The sequence below is a fragment of the Lottia gigantea genome, assembly GCF_000327385.1.
Source record: "Lottia gigantea unplaced genomic scaffold LOTGIsca_1, whole genome shotgun sequence".
Taxonomy (NCBI): domain Eukaryota; kingdom Metazoa; phylum Mollusca; class Gastropoda; family Lottiidae; genus Lottia; species Lottia gigantea.
Window position 1 is genome coordinate 1,184,466 of NW_008706746.1, and position 18,769 is coordinate 1,203,234.

The following is an 18,769-nucleotide window of genomic DNA, read 5'->3' on the forward strand; positions in this document are numbered from 1 at the left end:
CAGTTGATAGTATATATAACAAACTTGCTTGCACATGCCATATTAGCTTTCACAATAAATATTTGGACTCGTGAGCCAGCCAGCTTGCCAATTTTCGGTTGGGTGAGGGGTTGTATCAGGTGGCTACAGCTAAACCAACACCTTTGGTGGTTGTGGCTGGATTGGCATAACACCAGCTGGCTAGCCACTGCTTCGAGCAAAAAATACCTTTCGCACTAAGTAATACCGGATGGTGAATGATTCTCTCCGACTAAGACTGACCGGTTCCATAACCAAGATTGTAGCCTTCTAATGCAAATTGCTAAATTGGTTGAAACGGAATTTATTAACTGAAAAGAGCAAATATGAATTTCAAAATGTAATCGAAAACTTAACTTAAAATTATTTTAGTGTTCCAGACATTTGATTGGTCAATCACTAAATTTGATTTTAAATTCAGTTTTATTATCCAATCAGATTATTGTATTTCTTAAAATCTTGATTCCAGCAATAGCTGGAGGCTCACAGGTCTAAAAACAAAGCCTTATGTTAAGGAAAATTATAGAAACATTTGATAACAAATTGAACCAAAATAATCCCATTTTCATCTAAAGCAATTTTCTTAATAACAAGTTGTTCGCAATCCTTTCTTCCTGGATGTATTGGCAAACTAATATGAGTATATTCATTGTTTCAGATTGCTACAAAGCTACAAATTATACGTTTGTGGCTATTTACACACTGAATAGCACAAAAGGTTTGAACGAAGCCCAATGCACCGAATTCTGTACAGAAACTCCCGAATGTAGACTCACCGCTATAGACTCAAAAGGATATTGTCATCTTATTCCACTACCAGTCGTCTATGTTTCTTATAATATGACTACAGATCAATGTGTTGGTAAATGTTCGGAAATGAAGGAATGCAAGACTTTTTCGCACGCCACGAACACCTGAAGCATATACAATGTTCCATTAAAACGAATGCCGAATGGCAGCAGTATAAATGTAACCTGGAACGATAAGATGAATACATGGTATACCCTTGCTGAAAGAATATGTTAAATTGCTTTTTAAATTACAGACTGATTGATGTTGATCTAAAATAAAATATTAAAAGAATAAACCATATCTAAATGTTGATGTTATCAATCATACACAACATTTCATGAGACCAGAACCTCCTTGTATTATTGGACAGGTTACATATTCTACTTCTTGTCATCTGATTAAACCATCTGTATCGAAATGTAACCAGATATTATGTATTATATGTACATTATGGTACATGGTATAGATAAACCATCTGGGTACAAACCAATAGTCCATTGCGGGAGAACCAATCAATAATTATATTTCCTCCCTTCCATAAACCAGTAACGTGAACTGGCTTTTATTTATCGATAAACTGTAGTTTTTGACTCTTTGTCAAGTTAGGATATGGCATATGTATACATCTTAAATCAAAACAAAGTTTCGTTGAACTTTATCAACGCAATGGGTAATTAAACACACATTAATGACTTTGTCTTTTACGCAGTTAGTCACGTGATCTAATGCGTTTACAAATTTCTGAAACATGTTATTTGACACACAAACTCCAAATGTCATGTAGGAAATTTTATGGTGTTTATAGAGAACCTCTTGATAAATACAATTAATCTGCTTCATGCATTTTGGTTGATGGCATTTGGTCAGGCTAATATATCAGGCTGGATATATTTTGACCATTATAGTACTACTAAAATAATCAGATTAATTGTTCTCTGGCTCAATGACTTCACAACAAGGTGTGTAAAGTTCAGATTAACTTCAAATGACATGAATACAGTTTTACGTCCTACCTTTCTGCACCATGTAGGCTAATGAAGACGGTCAGATTAACTTCAATAAACTTATTACTTTGTATTGGTCTTATTATCCCCAAATATGAAACTATTGCTATTGTTTTAATGCTGACATGACATAGATTCACCCGAGGGAAATCTAAAAGGAATTATTTTGTGAGGTTTAAAGTGTGCTAATATTTCTCCTGTTAGGGCTGTTGACTCGGGCTACGAGAATTGGGTCTTATTGTCTTTTCCGTTTGGGCTACTTATTGGAGAAAGAAATTGTACTTGATCCATGTATGAACGTCGTAAAAAGGGTACAATTTTTCAAAACATATAGATAGATTTTTTAAGTGTTAAAAACTACATAATCAGATTAATTGTTCTCTGGCTCAATGATTTCACAACAAGTTCCAACTAACAGTTCTGTTATTAATGTTGATTATTTGAATTTTTATGGCAAACCACCAATGTCACATATCATAAAAAAGAGAAAAAAGAATACATTCTAATTATGAAATCCATATTGATGTGAGATAAATACATTTGATGTCAGAACTGAAGTAAAAAAAATTAATTTTGTTTCTCAAAATATGATCATGCATTATTGTCATATATCATTAAAATGAATATTAATAATAAAATTGATTTAAAGGAATAGAACGTCTTATAAAACACTCGTCCAGCAACCGATGAATCCGTTCAGTTTAAATAAGAGTCTGGATAATCAACGTTACATCAGGAAATGGAAAAGCCCATCAATGCGCAAGCGCAAAATGGCAATCATCTTCCGACGTTTACAAACAAGCTGTGCCAATGAGTAATATTCGTTGAAAATTGTGTCAGTGGTGGAGAAATCATTCTAAATGATATGAATTGCTTCTTCGCGGTCTTCTGTGAATTCATATATCGTACATTCATCAAAAATGTCTGACGATGTCGAGGTAAATTCAAGAGTAGAGATCAAGGACGCGAGAAACCCCGCGTGAGAGTTTCTTCCACTAATGATTACAGCTGATTTCCTAGACTCACGATTTGAAAATCGCTTACTGGATGTATTCAGCGTTTTATAATTAATTACTTTATTTTATGGATTTATCGGATTATAGAGTGATTTTGATGTATATTTATGACACAAGGTGAGTCAGGTTAGACAAGTTTGGTCTAAATTAAAATTCTATGTTCATTCGATCTATTCCTTTAAAAAAGCAAGCCCCTGTGTTTCTTAGAGAATGTAGCAAAGCCGTCCGCAATTTCAAAAGGGCTAAAAATCCCGAAGGTGACGTTTTAATCCAATAGCAGCATATCTATAGATAGTTGAAGTCAATCACATTCTACAAGTTCAATGAAGGTTATGAATATGAATATAGATTTCAGATTTTCAAGAAATTCAAACGAGATAGAAATATATTGAATTCGAAATTCAAAATTCTGTTCCCAACAAGTTTTCGATAAAGTGACAAGGTTTCGAGAGACACCCAAATCATACAAATCGGATAATCAAGATTTTGCAAAAACGCGTCAACAGCTAATGTCCAATCAGTATAGACGGAAGTCTGTAGAAAATTGACAAGAAGACAAAATGATACGGAGTGGTAAAAATTGAAGTTTTATAAAAGTCATCTCTTTCATTTCTGGGGCGATGGTCTGTGCTTGTAGATTTATATATTGCTATACTGATGCAGTAGCTACAATATCGTTCGATCTAGAAAGGTAACTATATTATTTTTTTCTTAAACTGTCCAATTGTATTTAAAAATGGCATATATATAATGAAACTACATCTGAAAGTTTTAGCTGGGACTTAATGACCCCCTCTCCTCAGTAGTAAGTAAAGAGAAAAGAGTTATACCCCATTCATTTAAATTCATTTTCTTAATGACCTACATCCGTAATATGGACTCATTTTACTTTTTCAAATAGCATTCCTTTCCATTGTTAAATCGCGAAATTCGCGTTTCTATAGCATTTTCAAGAACTCTTCTTGACTCTTTGCCAATATTTAGTATCAAACAATTGAAACAAATGTGGTGACCATGAACATTTTATTGTGTGCATTGTGCTTTAACTTTTGTTCAGTGCTTAGAGTAATTTTTATCAGATAAGCGCTTTATAAATGCTTTGTAATAAATAAATAAATAAGACCACTACCGATATAAACATAAATCTGTGAAACGACTTATATCACATTTTTTTTTAAAACCTTAAATTAAAGACAATTTTAGACATCCATGTATGTGTAGTTTTTATAAACACATTTGTTTCAGATGATCTAAAAGAAATGGGAACGGATATTTTTCCACCTAACCTTTTAGCAAATATGTCTGATTGATATTATAGATGAATTGTAGCGGTATGCAGGATGAAAGCTGAGGCTAATGAATTCAACTTTATAATTACAATTATGATATTGATGAATTAATTACATTGATAATTTTACTTTGATATTATTGAATCAATTTATCATTTCAATTAGGTCTGTGAATATAGTTGCGTGTGACAGGAGACCGTAACTTTTGGATGTTCTGAAGCGTTTAACGTTTAAGTTTCGGGTGCACATATACTTACCATTAGTATACAAGAAAGTGAAACTCTTGTGTATCTAGTTTATACTCTAGAAATCTCTCCTCAAAGGTCTCAAAGTACATGTATATAGAAAAATTGTTATATATGTTACTTGGATTGGATTAGACTGTTGAATCTTGAATTATTGTCAAAGGAACGTAGACTTACATCTTGAATTATTGTCAAGGGAACATAGACTTACATAGAGAATAACGAGAGTGCTTGCTTGAACTGTACTAAAATCGCATAAGATATACCTCACTTTTTCTTCATTTTGTTCACAAGCTTACCTTCTCTCTGAAAATTAAATTAGCCGAAATGTGAGCGTCTTGTTGATGTAGTCTATGATACCCAGACATCTTTGCGTAGTTGAAATACGACTGAAGGATTGTGGATACTGTGTTTTTCTTTAACTGTTCTCCAAAATTTAAAATCTTGGAAAAGGCTAATCGTCTTTTTAACTTTTTTAACCGGATAATTTTATTACATAACTAAGAAGGCTCGACAATAAGCTCGAATATTATAACCTTTAGCTTAGTTGAACACCCGAGAAACGTACAATTGATCTACGAAAATGCCGATCGTTGGATACACGGTATCAGCAAAACAATAATAGTTGGTTATGGGTAGTGTACTATAACTTAATAATACAGGGTTATCTCTACAACGTCAACCTGCAGAATTGTTCCTATCGTTTCAAAGCAATGTTAAATTGTAACCTGGGACGACAAGATGAATACATGATATACCCTTGCTGAAAGAATATATCAAATTGCTTTTTTAATTGCAGACCGATTGATGTTGATCTACAATAAAATGTTAAAAGAATAAACATTGAATATTCATCTAATATGTTGATGTTATCAATCATACACAACATTCCTTATCTCTGTAATAAATATTACCCTGGGTACAGATGAGCGGTCCCACAAGTCAATCTTTGCCATCAAAAACCGTTTATATTTTTATAGTACTACTTGGTGAACAAAAAAATGAACAATGGAATCAGCGAAGCGTGTAATTGGGGAACAATGCAAATCGATAAATAGAACAAAGGATTGGCGATGAACACAGGACGCGAAAACAATAGTGCTTAAAAAAACAAAGAACTCAGTGAGACAGTGCGGTACCAATATTGGTAAAAGTGCCAGGTGCGTCGTTACCTTTGTTTTTAAACAAGTGTATCGGAGCAAATGTTTTGAAATTGGGTTTATCGCATTGTTGCTTTTTAAAATAACTAGAGAAAATAGTATAATTGTGATACCAGAAACTGGACAAATCAGACTGCTTAAACCATTTAAAATAAAAAAAAGTAACTCGGATCTTTGAATTCCAAGTCCAGAGTGCTAACCATTACACCATATACCGGTGTGCCAGACTATCATATAGGTCTCATCTTGCACATCGGAGGGTTAGGGTAAGGGCTAGGGCTCTATCGACTAAGCATATCGTACTGTTGCAAGGTTGCGTGTACAGGATAAACTGCTCGTGTGAGGAGGAATGCATCGGTGAAACTAGGCGCCCCCTCAATCTCAGAATCCAAGGACATCTATCCCTAGCCCCAACTCAAATCTCTGCAGTATCAAAACACCTAAAGAATAACCGACGACACAAGATCAAAGTAGAAGACATCACAGAGCCCACTGAAAATCAAATGACTGAGGCCATTTACATAATAAGAAATTAATCCAAGTTAAATAGAGACCATGCACATGACCCCCTCATCAAGTGACCAAGCCAACACAGGTTTTTTTTTGTCACACAGCCACCCCCTCCCCTCCTCCATCCCAATTTTGCATAATTTACCTATTTTTTTTTATCCCCCTTTGATCATCATGGTTTCCCACAAGAATGCTATTTGTAACCCTAATCCATTAATCTTAATTATCCTAATTGTTTTATCAAGACTTCTATTTGTATGTATTCCGTTTTTTTAATCCCCCTGTCAACTATTTATTCTCACTGCTCTGTTATTTTGTATCATTGCTTGATAAAGACGAAAGAATCTTCGTCGAAACGTCGCAAGTTATTTATTAAAGTAATAGTTATCCATATAATTGTGTCCAGGTATCCTTTAATTATAGTTATATGGGGCATAAATAGAGAGAATATCTAAATTTTGATTGTTTATGGTAATGTTGATTTTTATAATTCGTCTATGGTCATCTTTGTCGAAATTGAAAAATACAAAGAGTCTAAAGAAGTAAGTAATGTTATCACGTTTTTAAAGACCACGAGCGTTAAATGATTTTCATGATTAAGGTGGAGGGGTTGGGGGAGACTAGCTTTTCTTTGTCCTTGGCGATATACTCAGGGATTCACCGCCTTTCGATTTTCTTGCAGTATTGAGATTAGGTTTGATGGGGTCTGTTTTGAATCGGTTTCTGGTGCTTAGGAATGAGTGTGGATCGTCAACTTCCCTGTGTAACAATTCACGTTTTGATACTATATTGTCTATGTTTTCTAATGTTTTCATGGAGCTATTGATTTTACTATTCAGGGTGGGCTGCGGGAAGCGACTTTAGGTGGCAGAAGGGATTCTGAAAGTGTTTTCTGTGGGGTATCACAATCGCGACTATGGGGTGGGTTTCAGCGTTCAGATTGGGAACAATGGGGGAATCAGTACTACTGTTCATGGATTCTTTTGGTTGTCGCAGTCATTATCTTCTTTTTGATCATTAGTTTTACCTTTCTTTGTTTTCATTTTTCGGGGGAGTATGTGTTTGTGTTTAGTCATATCTATTGGAGTTCCATTTAGAGTAGGGGGGGGGGGGGGGGGTAGTCTATTTAATTTTGCTGGTTAGGATTCAGTTCAGGTTAGCTGGTGTACCAAAGAAAGTCTTTATTTCAATAACTTATAAAGTATATTGTTGGGAACGAGAGATCTAAGGGTTGTAGACGAGTAGTCTCCAGTGTGGACGAGTCCTCTCAGGGTTTGTAGATGAGTTCACTCTTGTTGTGGACTAGTCCTCTCAGGGTTGTAGACGAGATAAATGTAGACGAGATGACATGTAGACAGTTCACTAGACACCAGCTGGTTGATTTGAGTTCAGTGATACTGTTAGCATATTTGCATATGTGAGTGTATTCACCGCAGTTTACACAAACACTTCAAAGAATTTGTTTATGCGTCCTCTTTGTCCGCATATTTTTGTCTGAACAGTTCTTAATCTCATGATCTGGATCTGAAATTTGGCATGGTTTTTGTGTTTGACGATAAATGATTTGCCATCTAGCATTGTGGTTTATGGGAGGCTGTTAACATTTGAGGGAAACTCGCATTTTACATATCTTGTAAGGTCGTGGATCTCTCTGTCTTCGTATTTGATCTTCCTATGCCTTATTTCACCTAATGGCCTCACATTCCAACATTCGAACTTAGCTAATATTTCATGGTCGGAAATATATACTGGGATATACATGAATGAGACAATCAAATTTAAAACTACTGGAGTGGATTTCAGTTCTTGATTGTTTACAATGATAGGCGTTTCATTCAGATGTTGCAATCTATCCGTGTGATCAAAAGTCAATTCTAAATTACCTCGTAAAGGACATGCGTAACTGATACTATTTTTCCAACAATTTCTTCAACCTCTTTAATCACACCAATAATCCTAATATCACTAAATAAATCTACATTAATAGTCCAATTCTTGAAATCTTGTTTAATATCCATTGAATAAGTCATTGTCACTTTGTAACTATAGAATATTCAGAAGAAGCTGTTGATCATGTTTACTGTTGAGCAGAACCTTGAGACGACGTACACACGACTTTCTAGCTTAGATCCTCAACCGGAAGTCCAATCCAGAGCGTAACCATTACACCAGTGACAAGACTTACGTATAGGCAGCATCTTAGGCAGATTTTAGGGCCGACTTTCCAAAGCACTGCCGCAGGCATCAGTATTTGTTTTTAACCTAGATGTGGTCAAACTAATTTATTAACAATCAGTAGTCTCCGAATTTAATTAGCCTGTTAAAACAAATTCAGTTTGATAAAATATATATATATATATAGATAAACATAGCACACTTTAGAAATATTTTCAGGTGTAATTTACGACATTTTTTGATAATGAAAACTTTTTACAAAAAAGCCGAATGTCCCTTTATATAGTTCGTATTGTACTGAAAGGTTTCTACAGACTGAGTGTACCAGAAAATTCATACATTATGAGGTATTTGAAGCACATATTATTATAGTATCAAAATTTGTCACATATTAAAGATTTTTCCATCAGACATATTAAGTGCCATTTTTGTGTATAGTGAGTAAAATCAATGATATCTCAAATGGGTTTCTAAAATAATATTTGAGATATCAGGTTTTAATCTAAGGGCAAGAACACGGGATAATATTGTGTAATCCACATTAAGTAGTGTTATTGGTCTATAATTCTTGAGGTTACGTTTATCACCTTTATTTTTGCCTGGATGATATCAGGCGGGTTAGTTACAGGGACATTATAATTGTTTAATACATTATCAATGAGATGGTTCTCCTGGATTCTTATCTCTAGAACTAGAAAGTAGGCTGTGCATCGATCTGACTCAATGGCGTCAGATTCTTCTGTTGTTCTTGCATGATTTGGTTACAAATGTTCCAGAGGTCCAACTTCTTCTTTTGGGCTTTTTAGTTGGCATATTTAATAGTGTCATGCTTGATCTGGTACTTTAAGCTGTACTCCCAGAGAAGAGGGAGCTCCTGGAACATTTGATCACCAGCCTGCTTTAAAATAAGATCTTTTATTAATGAGGTATAGATAGCGTCTTTTGACAATTCAGAATTAAAAATCCAGAGGCCAGGGCCTCTTTCACATGAATTAAAGGATAATATGCATATCATAAAAATGTGATCAGATAGAAGGGACGATGTAGGTTGGATAAAAGAATATTTGCAATTATTAACCAGGGAGTTACTGAGAAGAATAAAATCTATTCTACTTAATTTGGGAGAGCCATCACAAACTCGGGTTCTAGTATATTGTCTTCTAATGGGGTTAATGTATCTAAAGAAATCTATTAAATGGTTTTAAGGTAAAAACTTAAAATAATTTGAGCTTACATTAACAGTATGCATATTATTAGCTCTATCAATAGTTTTATCTAATATCTCATTACAATCACCGCCAATTATAACATCTTTAGCATCATTTACAAAATAATCATAAATTGGCATAAATTGACAAAACATCAATATATTTATCCTGCAAGACAATATTGACCATAGCAATCGTTCCATTATTGTCACATTTTTCTTAAGTAGTCCATTTGCTAAATTTCGAGTTAGTCAGAATGGCCACTCTGTTCCCCTTTTTGGGAATTGCTATTGCCCTTCCAGATAGTTTTGCAAAATTCAGCAGTTTCAAGATAACAAGTTGCAACAACACTGTATCAAAATTCAGGAACACAATTAGGCCAAATAAATTGTTAATGTTCTCGCGTTGTTTAAAAATCCATTAGCATTTAGGGATTACGGGGAGGGTGGGGTGTTAAACTAAGTTTTCCCTGTCCTTGAAGTAAGTGCTTAAACAGGCAGGGTTAGATATTCAGCTTAATTGGATTGATGGGGAATCGCGACTTCGATCTATCACATGCCCTTGAGTAGTCTCGTTTATTATTAACAAATGCAATAGTTTAGCTTTTAGCATATCTCTATTGGCTAACACATTTTCAAGGTTATCCAGGGATGTGAAGATTTATCCGAGATTTTGGCACGAGTGTCTGTCGAGTGTCTTTCGTTGTGGGAGTGTTTTTGTCTTTTTTGTTATCATATTTGGGGGTGTTATCATTTCGTGTTGGTTTCGTTTTACTTTTACGTTTTTACGTCTAGATCTTTCTCGTTCTGTAATACTGTGGTTGGTTTTATGGCAAGGAGGATTCGTCAATCGGGTTAGCCTTGGCAAAGTCAATGTTAGATATTTCATCGTTAGAAATGTTCAGTGTGTCGTCGTTAGTTTGAACTTGAGTATCTTTGCGTCTACATGAGCACATATAATCACACTGAGCACATAACTTAACATGACCTTGAAGTCCACAGCCATGGCATTTGTAGTTGGGACAATCAGCTTTAAAATGATTACTACTCAGGTATATAAAGCAGACTTTTCCTTGATTGCGGTGTTGTAGTCGAAAGTATTCGTATCCATCAATGGTTTCAAAACCTACAGAAAACGGTAGTGACGACACGCCGGGTAGGAAAATCACCTCCATAAAACGGGTGCCATCCGCACAGCCAGTAGTGGAGTCAATGCTTTGTCCTGAATGTAGTATAGAAGGTTAAGAATTCTAACATACCATATCTATATCTTGTAGCAAGCCAGTCTTTCATTTTCGATCTGTATACCGTTTTGTGAAATTTTTTCCAAGTCCCACTGTTCCATCATTGTAACTTCATATTTCCTTCTCTTTCTACACAAGCTTGAAAAGAATCTTCTCCACACAAATCAATAATCTTCTTAACAACTGCGTATTCTCCTTCCAGGTTTCCCTGCACGGGGGTTCAACGTCGGCCTTAACACCCACAAAGGGGCTGGGTCCATACACAGTATCACTAATATAAAGTTAATTAACATAAATCGCTTGTATATAAACTCAAGTTAGTTGTGGTAATCCATTTTGGGTAAATCCTAGAGCGATGGCAACACGTCTTACTAGCTTGGCTACTCAACCGGAAGTGGAGTGCTATCTATTACTCTGCTTTGGCCAGAGTAACGTATAGGCCGCATCTTGCAAATCTGGGGGTTAGGGTTAGGGCTCAGCTGTGGGCAGGTAACAAATCTACCAGCCTGGCCATCATATTCCTTGCCACCTTTCCTCACTCATCGGTACATTTTCTTACTTATTTGCTTCTTCCCTTTCTTATTTCTTAAACAAAAGATAGTAAATTAAATTATTTAGAAAGGGCGAGGGTGGAAACCAGGTTACTTCTGCTCGTTAAAATGCCTTCTTGCCAGCACTCTGAAAAGTTTGATTACGACAGGAAAATAATATTTTCCCTCGAACCAACGATCCCGAGATTAAGAGTTTCGTGCTATATCGACAAGACTTTTTCTTTAGACTATTTATTACTCTGAAAAGATTTCATCGTCCATCGGCAATGGCCTTTTAGCTCAGTCGGTTAGAGCACCGTGCTAATAACGCGGATGTCATGGGTTCGAGCCCAATAGATGCCAGAGATCTGTTTTGTTTTATTTATCGAGATTTGTTCTGAATTTCATCACCGGCGGGATTCGACAACCTCTATCTTACTTTCTAGGAGTTGAATGATGGCAGGATCATAATTAAGGCCTCTGCTTGCTTTTTCTTGTTCTTTTAATAAATTGTTACTTAAGTTCCAAAATCCTGTTTTGTTCTTTTTTAACTTTTTCTTTGGAATACCCGATTGATTCCTTATTAATGAGATATTTTAGGGTGTCCCACCACAAAAGTGGGGACAGGTGTATCCTGGTGTATCCTTTCATTATAATTATTTGGGGCATAAATAGAGAAAATATCTCAGTTTTGATTGCTTATGGTAATGTTGATTTTTATAATTCGTCCATGGTCATCTTTGATTTCAGTATTGATATCATTTGCAAATTTATTGGCTATAAGAATGGCTACCTGTTGAATTATTATATAAAATTTTCCCTTTCCATAATTTTTTGCAATAATTTGTAGTTTCTTCATCCCAAAAGGTTTCTTGTAAAAGTATAATGTTAAAGTTAAGAAAAATAAATAATGTAAATAAACTCTGGATATTGCTGTTTTTTTTTCACCACTTTTTGATTTCCTTGGAGCATTTAGATTAGGTTTAATGGGGTCTGTTTTAAAGCGGTTTCTGGTGCAAAGGAATGAGTGCGTATCTACAAGTTCTCTGGGTAACAGTTCACGTTTTGATACTATATTGTCTAAGTTTTCTAAAGTTTTCATTTCAGGGTTGGGCTGCGGGAAGCTGCTTTAGGTGGCAGGGGGTATTTTGAAAGTGTTTTCTTCGGGTTGGATTTTTCTGGAGGTGGGGTAAGACAATCATGACTATTGGGTTGGGTTTCGGGGTTCATATTGGGAGCAATGGAGGAATCAGCATCACTGTTCATGGATTCGTGTTGGTCATTATCTTCTATTAGATCATTAGTTTTGCCTTTTTTTCATTTTCGGAGCAGTTATAGTTTTTGTTTGAGTTGTTTTGATGGATTTTGTTCTATCTATAGGAGTTTCATTTAATATATTACGGGGGGTATTATCGTCGATTGTCATATCAGTTGTATTTGATTCAATTAACTCATTTAATTGTTGGATACGTTTTAGTTCAGGTTCGCTAGTTGATTTGAGCTCAAAGATACATTTGCAAACGTGAGTGTATTCACCACAATTAATACAAACACTCTCTTCGCAGAATTTTTTTATGTGTCCTCTCTGTCCGCATCTTTTGCACTTTGAGCCTGGGCAGTTCTTAATTTCATGATCGAGATTTAGGGCACCCAAAACAAACTTTGGTCTGGTTGTTGTGCTTGACTCTAAACGATTTGCCATCTAGCATTGTGGCATATAGGAGGCTGTTAACATTTGGGGGAAACTCGCATTTTACATATCTTGTACCGTCGGAGATCTCTCTGTCTTCGTATTTGATATTCATATGCCTTATCTCACCCAGCGGCTTCACTTTCCACCCTTCGAGCTTCGCAAATATTTCGTTGTCGGAAATATATACTGGGATATACCTAAATGAAACAATCACATATTTAAAACCTCCTGGAGTGAATTTCAGTTCTTATTTTCATTCAGATGTTGCATTATATCCGTATGATCGAAAGTCAATTCTAAATTACCTTGTAAAGATGCGTAGATGACACTATTTTTCCAAACAATTTCTTCTACCTCTTTGACCACATCAATAATCCTTATATCACTATATAAATTTACATTAATAGTCCTATTCTTGAAATATTGTTTAATATCCATTGAATTAGTCATTTTCAATGTGTGTAGCTTTCACTAAGTGAGAAGAACCTCACTGTTGATCATGTTCACGGTTGAGTAGATCCTGGAGACGACGTAAACACGATTTTCTAGCTTAGATACTCAACCGGAAGTCAGTCGTCATAGACTTCTTCAATGCAAAACTTTTTTATGTGGCCGAATTGTTTGCACCTTCTGCAAATCGTGACTGCACAGTCCTTAATATCATGACCGGGGTTAAAGCATTCGAAACAAACTTTTGTCGGTTATTATATTTTATAGTGAATGATCTGCCATCAAAAAATGTTGCATACGGGAGGCTTGTTACCTAAGGTGGAATTCACATTTAATGAAGCGGGTTCCTTCGGGTATGTCTCTATACTTGTATTGCCCTATGTCTAAGTTGCCAAGTTGTATCACGTTCCGTTGTGGAAGTTTAGTTAAGATTTCACTACCAGGGATATAGCATGGAATATTCATAAAGGATACGACCATAATCTTGGATCCAATTAAAGTATATGAGAGAATTTTATCGTGCACAACTATAGGTTTGTTTAGTAGATGTTTTAAGCGTTCAATGATATCAAAAGTTATTTCCATGTTACCTGTTGTTGGGCAGGCAGCAATCACTGAGTTTTCACCAACAATATCTTCAATTTCAGCCATTAGTGGAGTCAATGCGTTCGTGAATTCTGCCCTCTAGTTTAATGTTCCATTTATACATTTGTCAATGATTGCTTTGTCCTCAATGTAGTATAGCAGGTTAAGAATTCTAACATACCATATCTATATCTTATAGCAAGCCAGTCTTTTATTTTGGATCTGTATACCGTTTTCTGAATTTTTCCCAAGTCCGACTGTTCCATCATTGTAACTTCATATTTCCTTCTCTTTCTACACAAGTTTGAAAAAAAAAAATATATCGCATGGTATTTTAAGCGTATTCTCCTTCCAGGTTTCCCTGGTTAGGGGTTCAACGCCGGCCTTAACGCCACAAAGGGGCTGGGTCCATACACATTATCACTAATATAAAGTTAATTAACACAAATCGCTTCTATATAAACAAAATATAAACTCAAGTTAGTTGTGGTAATCCATTTTGGGTAAATCCTAGAGCGATGTGCAACATGTCTTACTAGCTCGACTACCGGAAGTGGAGTCCAGAGATCTATCTATTACACCATAGAACTGCTTTGGCCAGAGTAACGTATAGGCCGAAACTTGCAAATCTGGGGGTTAGGGCTTAGCTGAGGGCAGGTAACAAATCTATCAGCCTGGCCATCATATTCCTTACACTTTTCCTCACTCATCGGTACATTTTCTTACTTATTTGCTTCTTCCCTTTCTTATTTCTTAAACAGAAGATAGTAAATTAAATTATTTAGAAATCGGGGAGGGTGGAAACCAGGTTATGTCTGCTCGTTAAAATGCTTTCTTGCCAGCACTCCGACAGTTGTATTTATAAAAAGAGCCAGCCGGGCATATAGCTCTGTTGCAAGGAATCTTGCCAGCAAAAAATCTTGTAACATTAGACACTTCCTGAAAAGAGATCGCAAAAGACAAATGGCGCACGTGTTCGGGCTTGTGGTGCAATGGATAACTGTCGATAAATGTTTATCCTTTGTCGAATATATTGACCAGACTATTTATAACTCTAAAAAGATTTCATCGTCCATCGGCAATGGCCCCTTAGCTCAGTCGGTTAGAGCGCCGTGCTAATAATGCGGATGTCATAGGTTCGAGCCCCATAGGAGCCAGAGATCTTTTTTTTTTCATTGAGATATTTTCTGAATTTCATCTCCGGCGGGATTCGAACCCGCGACGTCTGGATTCGAAATACAGCGCTATCCGCTGCGCTATTGAGACAGCCAAGACAACCCCTATCTTACTTTCTAGGTCTTGAATAAAGTGCTTTTTCCTGTTCTTTTAGTAAATTGTTACATAAATTCCAAAATTCTGGTTTTTCTTTTTTTATGCTTTCTGTTTAGAATATTTAGATGATTTTTTCAAAGAGATATTTAAGGGTGTCCCACCACAAAATGATTGGCGATTAAAAATGCATACAATGAAGTTATGATCTGAAAAACTACATGGTTGTATAAAAGAGTACTTGGCAAAATTAGAAATACAATTACTAAAAAATACATAATCAATTCTACTTAGTTTTAAAGAGCCATCTCTGTCTTGTGTTCTGGTAAAATGTTGTTTATTTGGATTAAAATATCTAAAAGAGTCAATCAAATTATTATTATTTACAAAATTATTAAATGAGATGGAACTTTTTTTTATTGTATGCATCTTTTTACATCTATCTTTATTTACGTCTAAAATTTCATTAAAATCACCACCTAAGATACAAGGTTGATTAAAACTTATATAATTATTTTTTAGAATATCGAAAAAGTGTATCCTTTCATTGTAGTTATTTGGGGCGTAAACAGAGAGAATATCTAAATTTTGATTGTTTATTGTAATATTAATTTTTATAATTCGTCCCTGGTCATCTTTGGTTTCAGTATTTATTTTATTTGCAAATTTATGAACTACAAGAATGGCTACACCTTTTCGATTGTCTGTTGAATTGTTATATACAATTTTACCTTTCCATAATTTTTTACAATAGTTAATAGTTTCTTCATCCCAAAAGGTTTCTTGTAGGAGTATAATATCAAAATTTAGAAAAATAAATAGAGTAAATAAATTCTGAATATTTAGTGGGTTTTTGAGTCCATTTGCGTTAAAAGAGACAAGTTTCATGTTCGGTTAACTGGAGGTTGAATAGGGTTAAACTAGGGATTCGCCACTTTTTGATTTTCTTACAGCATTTAAGTTTGGTTTAACGGGATCTACTTTGAAGCGATTTCTTGTATTGAGGACAGAGCGGGGATCGGTCAACTCCTTTCGAAACATTTCTCTTTTGGTCACTATGTTATCGATATTTTCGAGAGTTTTAATTGAGCTAGCAAATTTTTCTTTAAGGGTTGAACTTGAAGTATTGGGTTTGGGGGGCAGAGAGTATTTACTAGGAATGTTTTTAAGTGTAGGTTTTTCAGGGCGGGAGGTATCAGTATCACAGGTATCAGGGTGGGATTCATCATTCACGTTGGGAACAGGGGAGGAATTAGTATCATAATTCATAGTTTCATCGTCACTAGCACTGGCATCTTCCTGGTTGTACGTTTTGCCTTTTTTATTTTCATTCTTAGGAGGTGTTATAATTTCTATCTGGGTTCTTTTTTGAGGTTTTGATCTGTCTATTGTGGTTTCACTAGAGGTAGGATGGGAGGTAATAGTATCATCGTCGTCATAAGTGTTCGATTCAGTATTTTGTGATAAGGTCTCTTTAATTTGATTAGGATTAGGTTCACGGGTTAAGTTCAGTTCAGCGTCTAGATCGTTAGTAGCACATTTACACAAGTAGTTATATTCACCACAGTTCACGCACAGACTCTCTTCACAAAATTTCCTTATATGGCCTTTTTGTTCACACCTTTTGCACAAAGATTCAGGACAATTCTTAACTTCATGGTCTGGGTTAAGGCATCCAAAACAGACTTTAGATTGGTTGTTATGTTTGATGATAAAGGATTTACCATCAAGCAAAGTCGCATACGGCAGACTGCTCACATTAGGGGGGAATTCGCACTTCACATATCTAGTGCCATCTGGAATCTCTCGATCTCCATATTTCATATGACGGCGTCTAACCTCGCCCAACGGCCTTACATTCCAACCTTTTAGTTTCGCTAAAAGTTCGTGATCGGATATATAGCAAGGGATATGCATAAACGAAACAATCATGTATTTGAAGCCAACGGGTGTATATTTCAGTTCTTGCTTATTAACTATAATGGGTGTTTCATTTAGATGTTTAAGTCTATCGATTGAATCAAAGGTTAGCTCTAAATTACCTTGTATAGGGCAAGCATAAATCACACTATGTTCTCCAACTATCTCTTCTACTTCTTTAATTACATCTATAATTTTAGTATCACTATAAAGATCCACATTAATAGTCCTATTTTTGAAATTCTGTTTGGTATCCATTTCTTTAGTCATTTTCTCCGTCTCGTAAACAAACACAAACAAAGGGCGACTACAGTTGAACTATAGTAATCGCCAAGTCATGGCTGGCTGATCTTCGGAGCGACGTAAACATCGACCGTTCAGTTGCAAAGCTCAGCCGGAAGTCTGAAAGTGAAGGAATGGATTTTAACCCCAATGCCATTGAACGTCAATATAATATTATTCTAAACTCCATTCCAAAAGAATGGATAGAGGTAGTAAATACCCAAAGCCACACCTATGAAAGTGACAAGAATTTGTACTTGCTGATCAATGACACCGAGGTTAATATCATTAATAGTAAATCTAAATCCTTCTATAATACTTTAAGAAGTACTATTTCACAGCCTAGTACTTCAGTGCAATTTTGGAATCATCTATATCCTCATATAAATTTCAATCATGTATGGCCGAATATCTTCATCCCCCTAAAAAGTAACGATTGCATTGTAAATGATTTCAAAATTGCACACAACATTATATTTACTAACGAAAAACTGCTTAGATATGGGACTTTGGATTCCAATCAGTGCCAACTATGTAATCAAAATAATATTGAAGACATGCAACATTTATTTACTTCATGTCCACATCTACAAAATATTATTGAACTCCTACGCAACTTTCTTATTGATTTTATTCCTTGCGGCTTTACCCAAGTTGACGTGATAACCACTACACCACGAAACCAGGTTACTCCAATTCGTTAAAATGTTTGCTTGTCAGCACTCTGAGAGTTGTAGGGCACAGAAATTTTCAAAAAAGTTTGATTACGACAGGAAAAATAACATCGCCCAACCCACGACCCCGAGATTAAGAGTCTCGTGCTCTACCGACTGAGCTAGCCGGGCATGTAGTACCGTTGCAAGGAATCTTGCCGCCAAAAAAAACAGATACCATTTCAGAGGTCCCGGTAAGAGATCACAAAGGACAACTGGCGCTTGTGTTAGGGCTTGTGGCGCAATGGATAACGCGCCTGACTACGGATCAGGAGATTCCAGGTTCGAATCCTGGCAAGCTCGGAAACCTTTTTCCATTTTTCGATGAAACCTGCAATTAAGACCACTGTGTCAGTTGTGTAAAGGCGCTCGTACGACCACTTACGCAATTGCGACCGCACTTCAAAAGTAGTCGTGGCCGAGTGGTTAAGGCGATGGACTAGAAATCCATTGGGGTCTCCCCGCATAGGTTCGAATCCTATCGGCGACGGTTATCATTTTTACGGTTTGATATCATTGCTCTGCTGTTGTGCTGTTTACAGAAACCACAAACATATTTTCTAAAAAAAGTAAGGTTCTACCGAGACTCGAACTCGGATCGCTGGATTCAGAGTCCAGAGTGCTGACCATTACACCATAGAACCGTCAATTCTGACGATAAATGTGA

The 18,769-nt window shown here is 35.8% G+C and overlaps 1 protein-coding gene across 1 annotated transcript; it reads right to left on the minus strand.

The window, feature by feature from the left end:
• Positions 1–16,102: 16,102 nt before the first annotated feature.
• LOTGIDRAFT_151936 (hypothetical protein) lies at positions 16,103–17,377 on the minus strand (the record flags this gene model as incomplete). The annotated part of the gene is made up of 1 exon (XM_009045432.1): positions 16,103–17,377. The coding sequence occupies one exon, from the start codon at positions 17,375–17,377 to the stop codon at positions 16,103–16,105; it is 1,275 nt and encodes a 424-aa protein (XP_009043680.1).
• Positions 17,378–18,769: the final 1,392 nt, after the last annotated feature.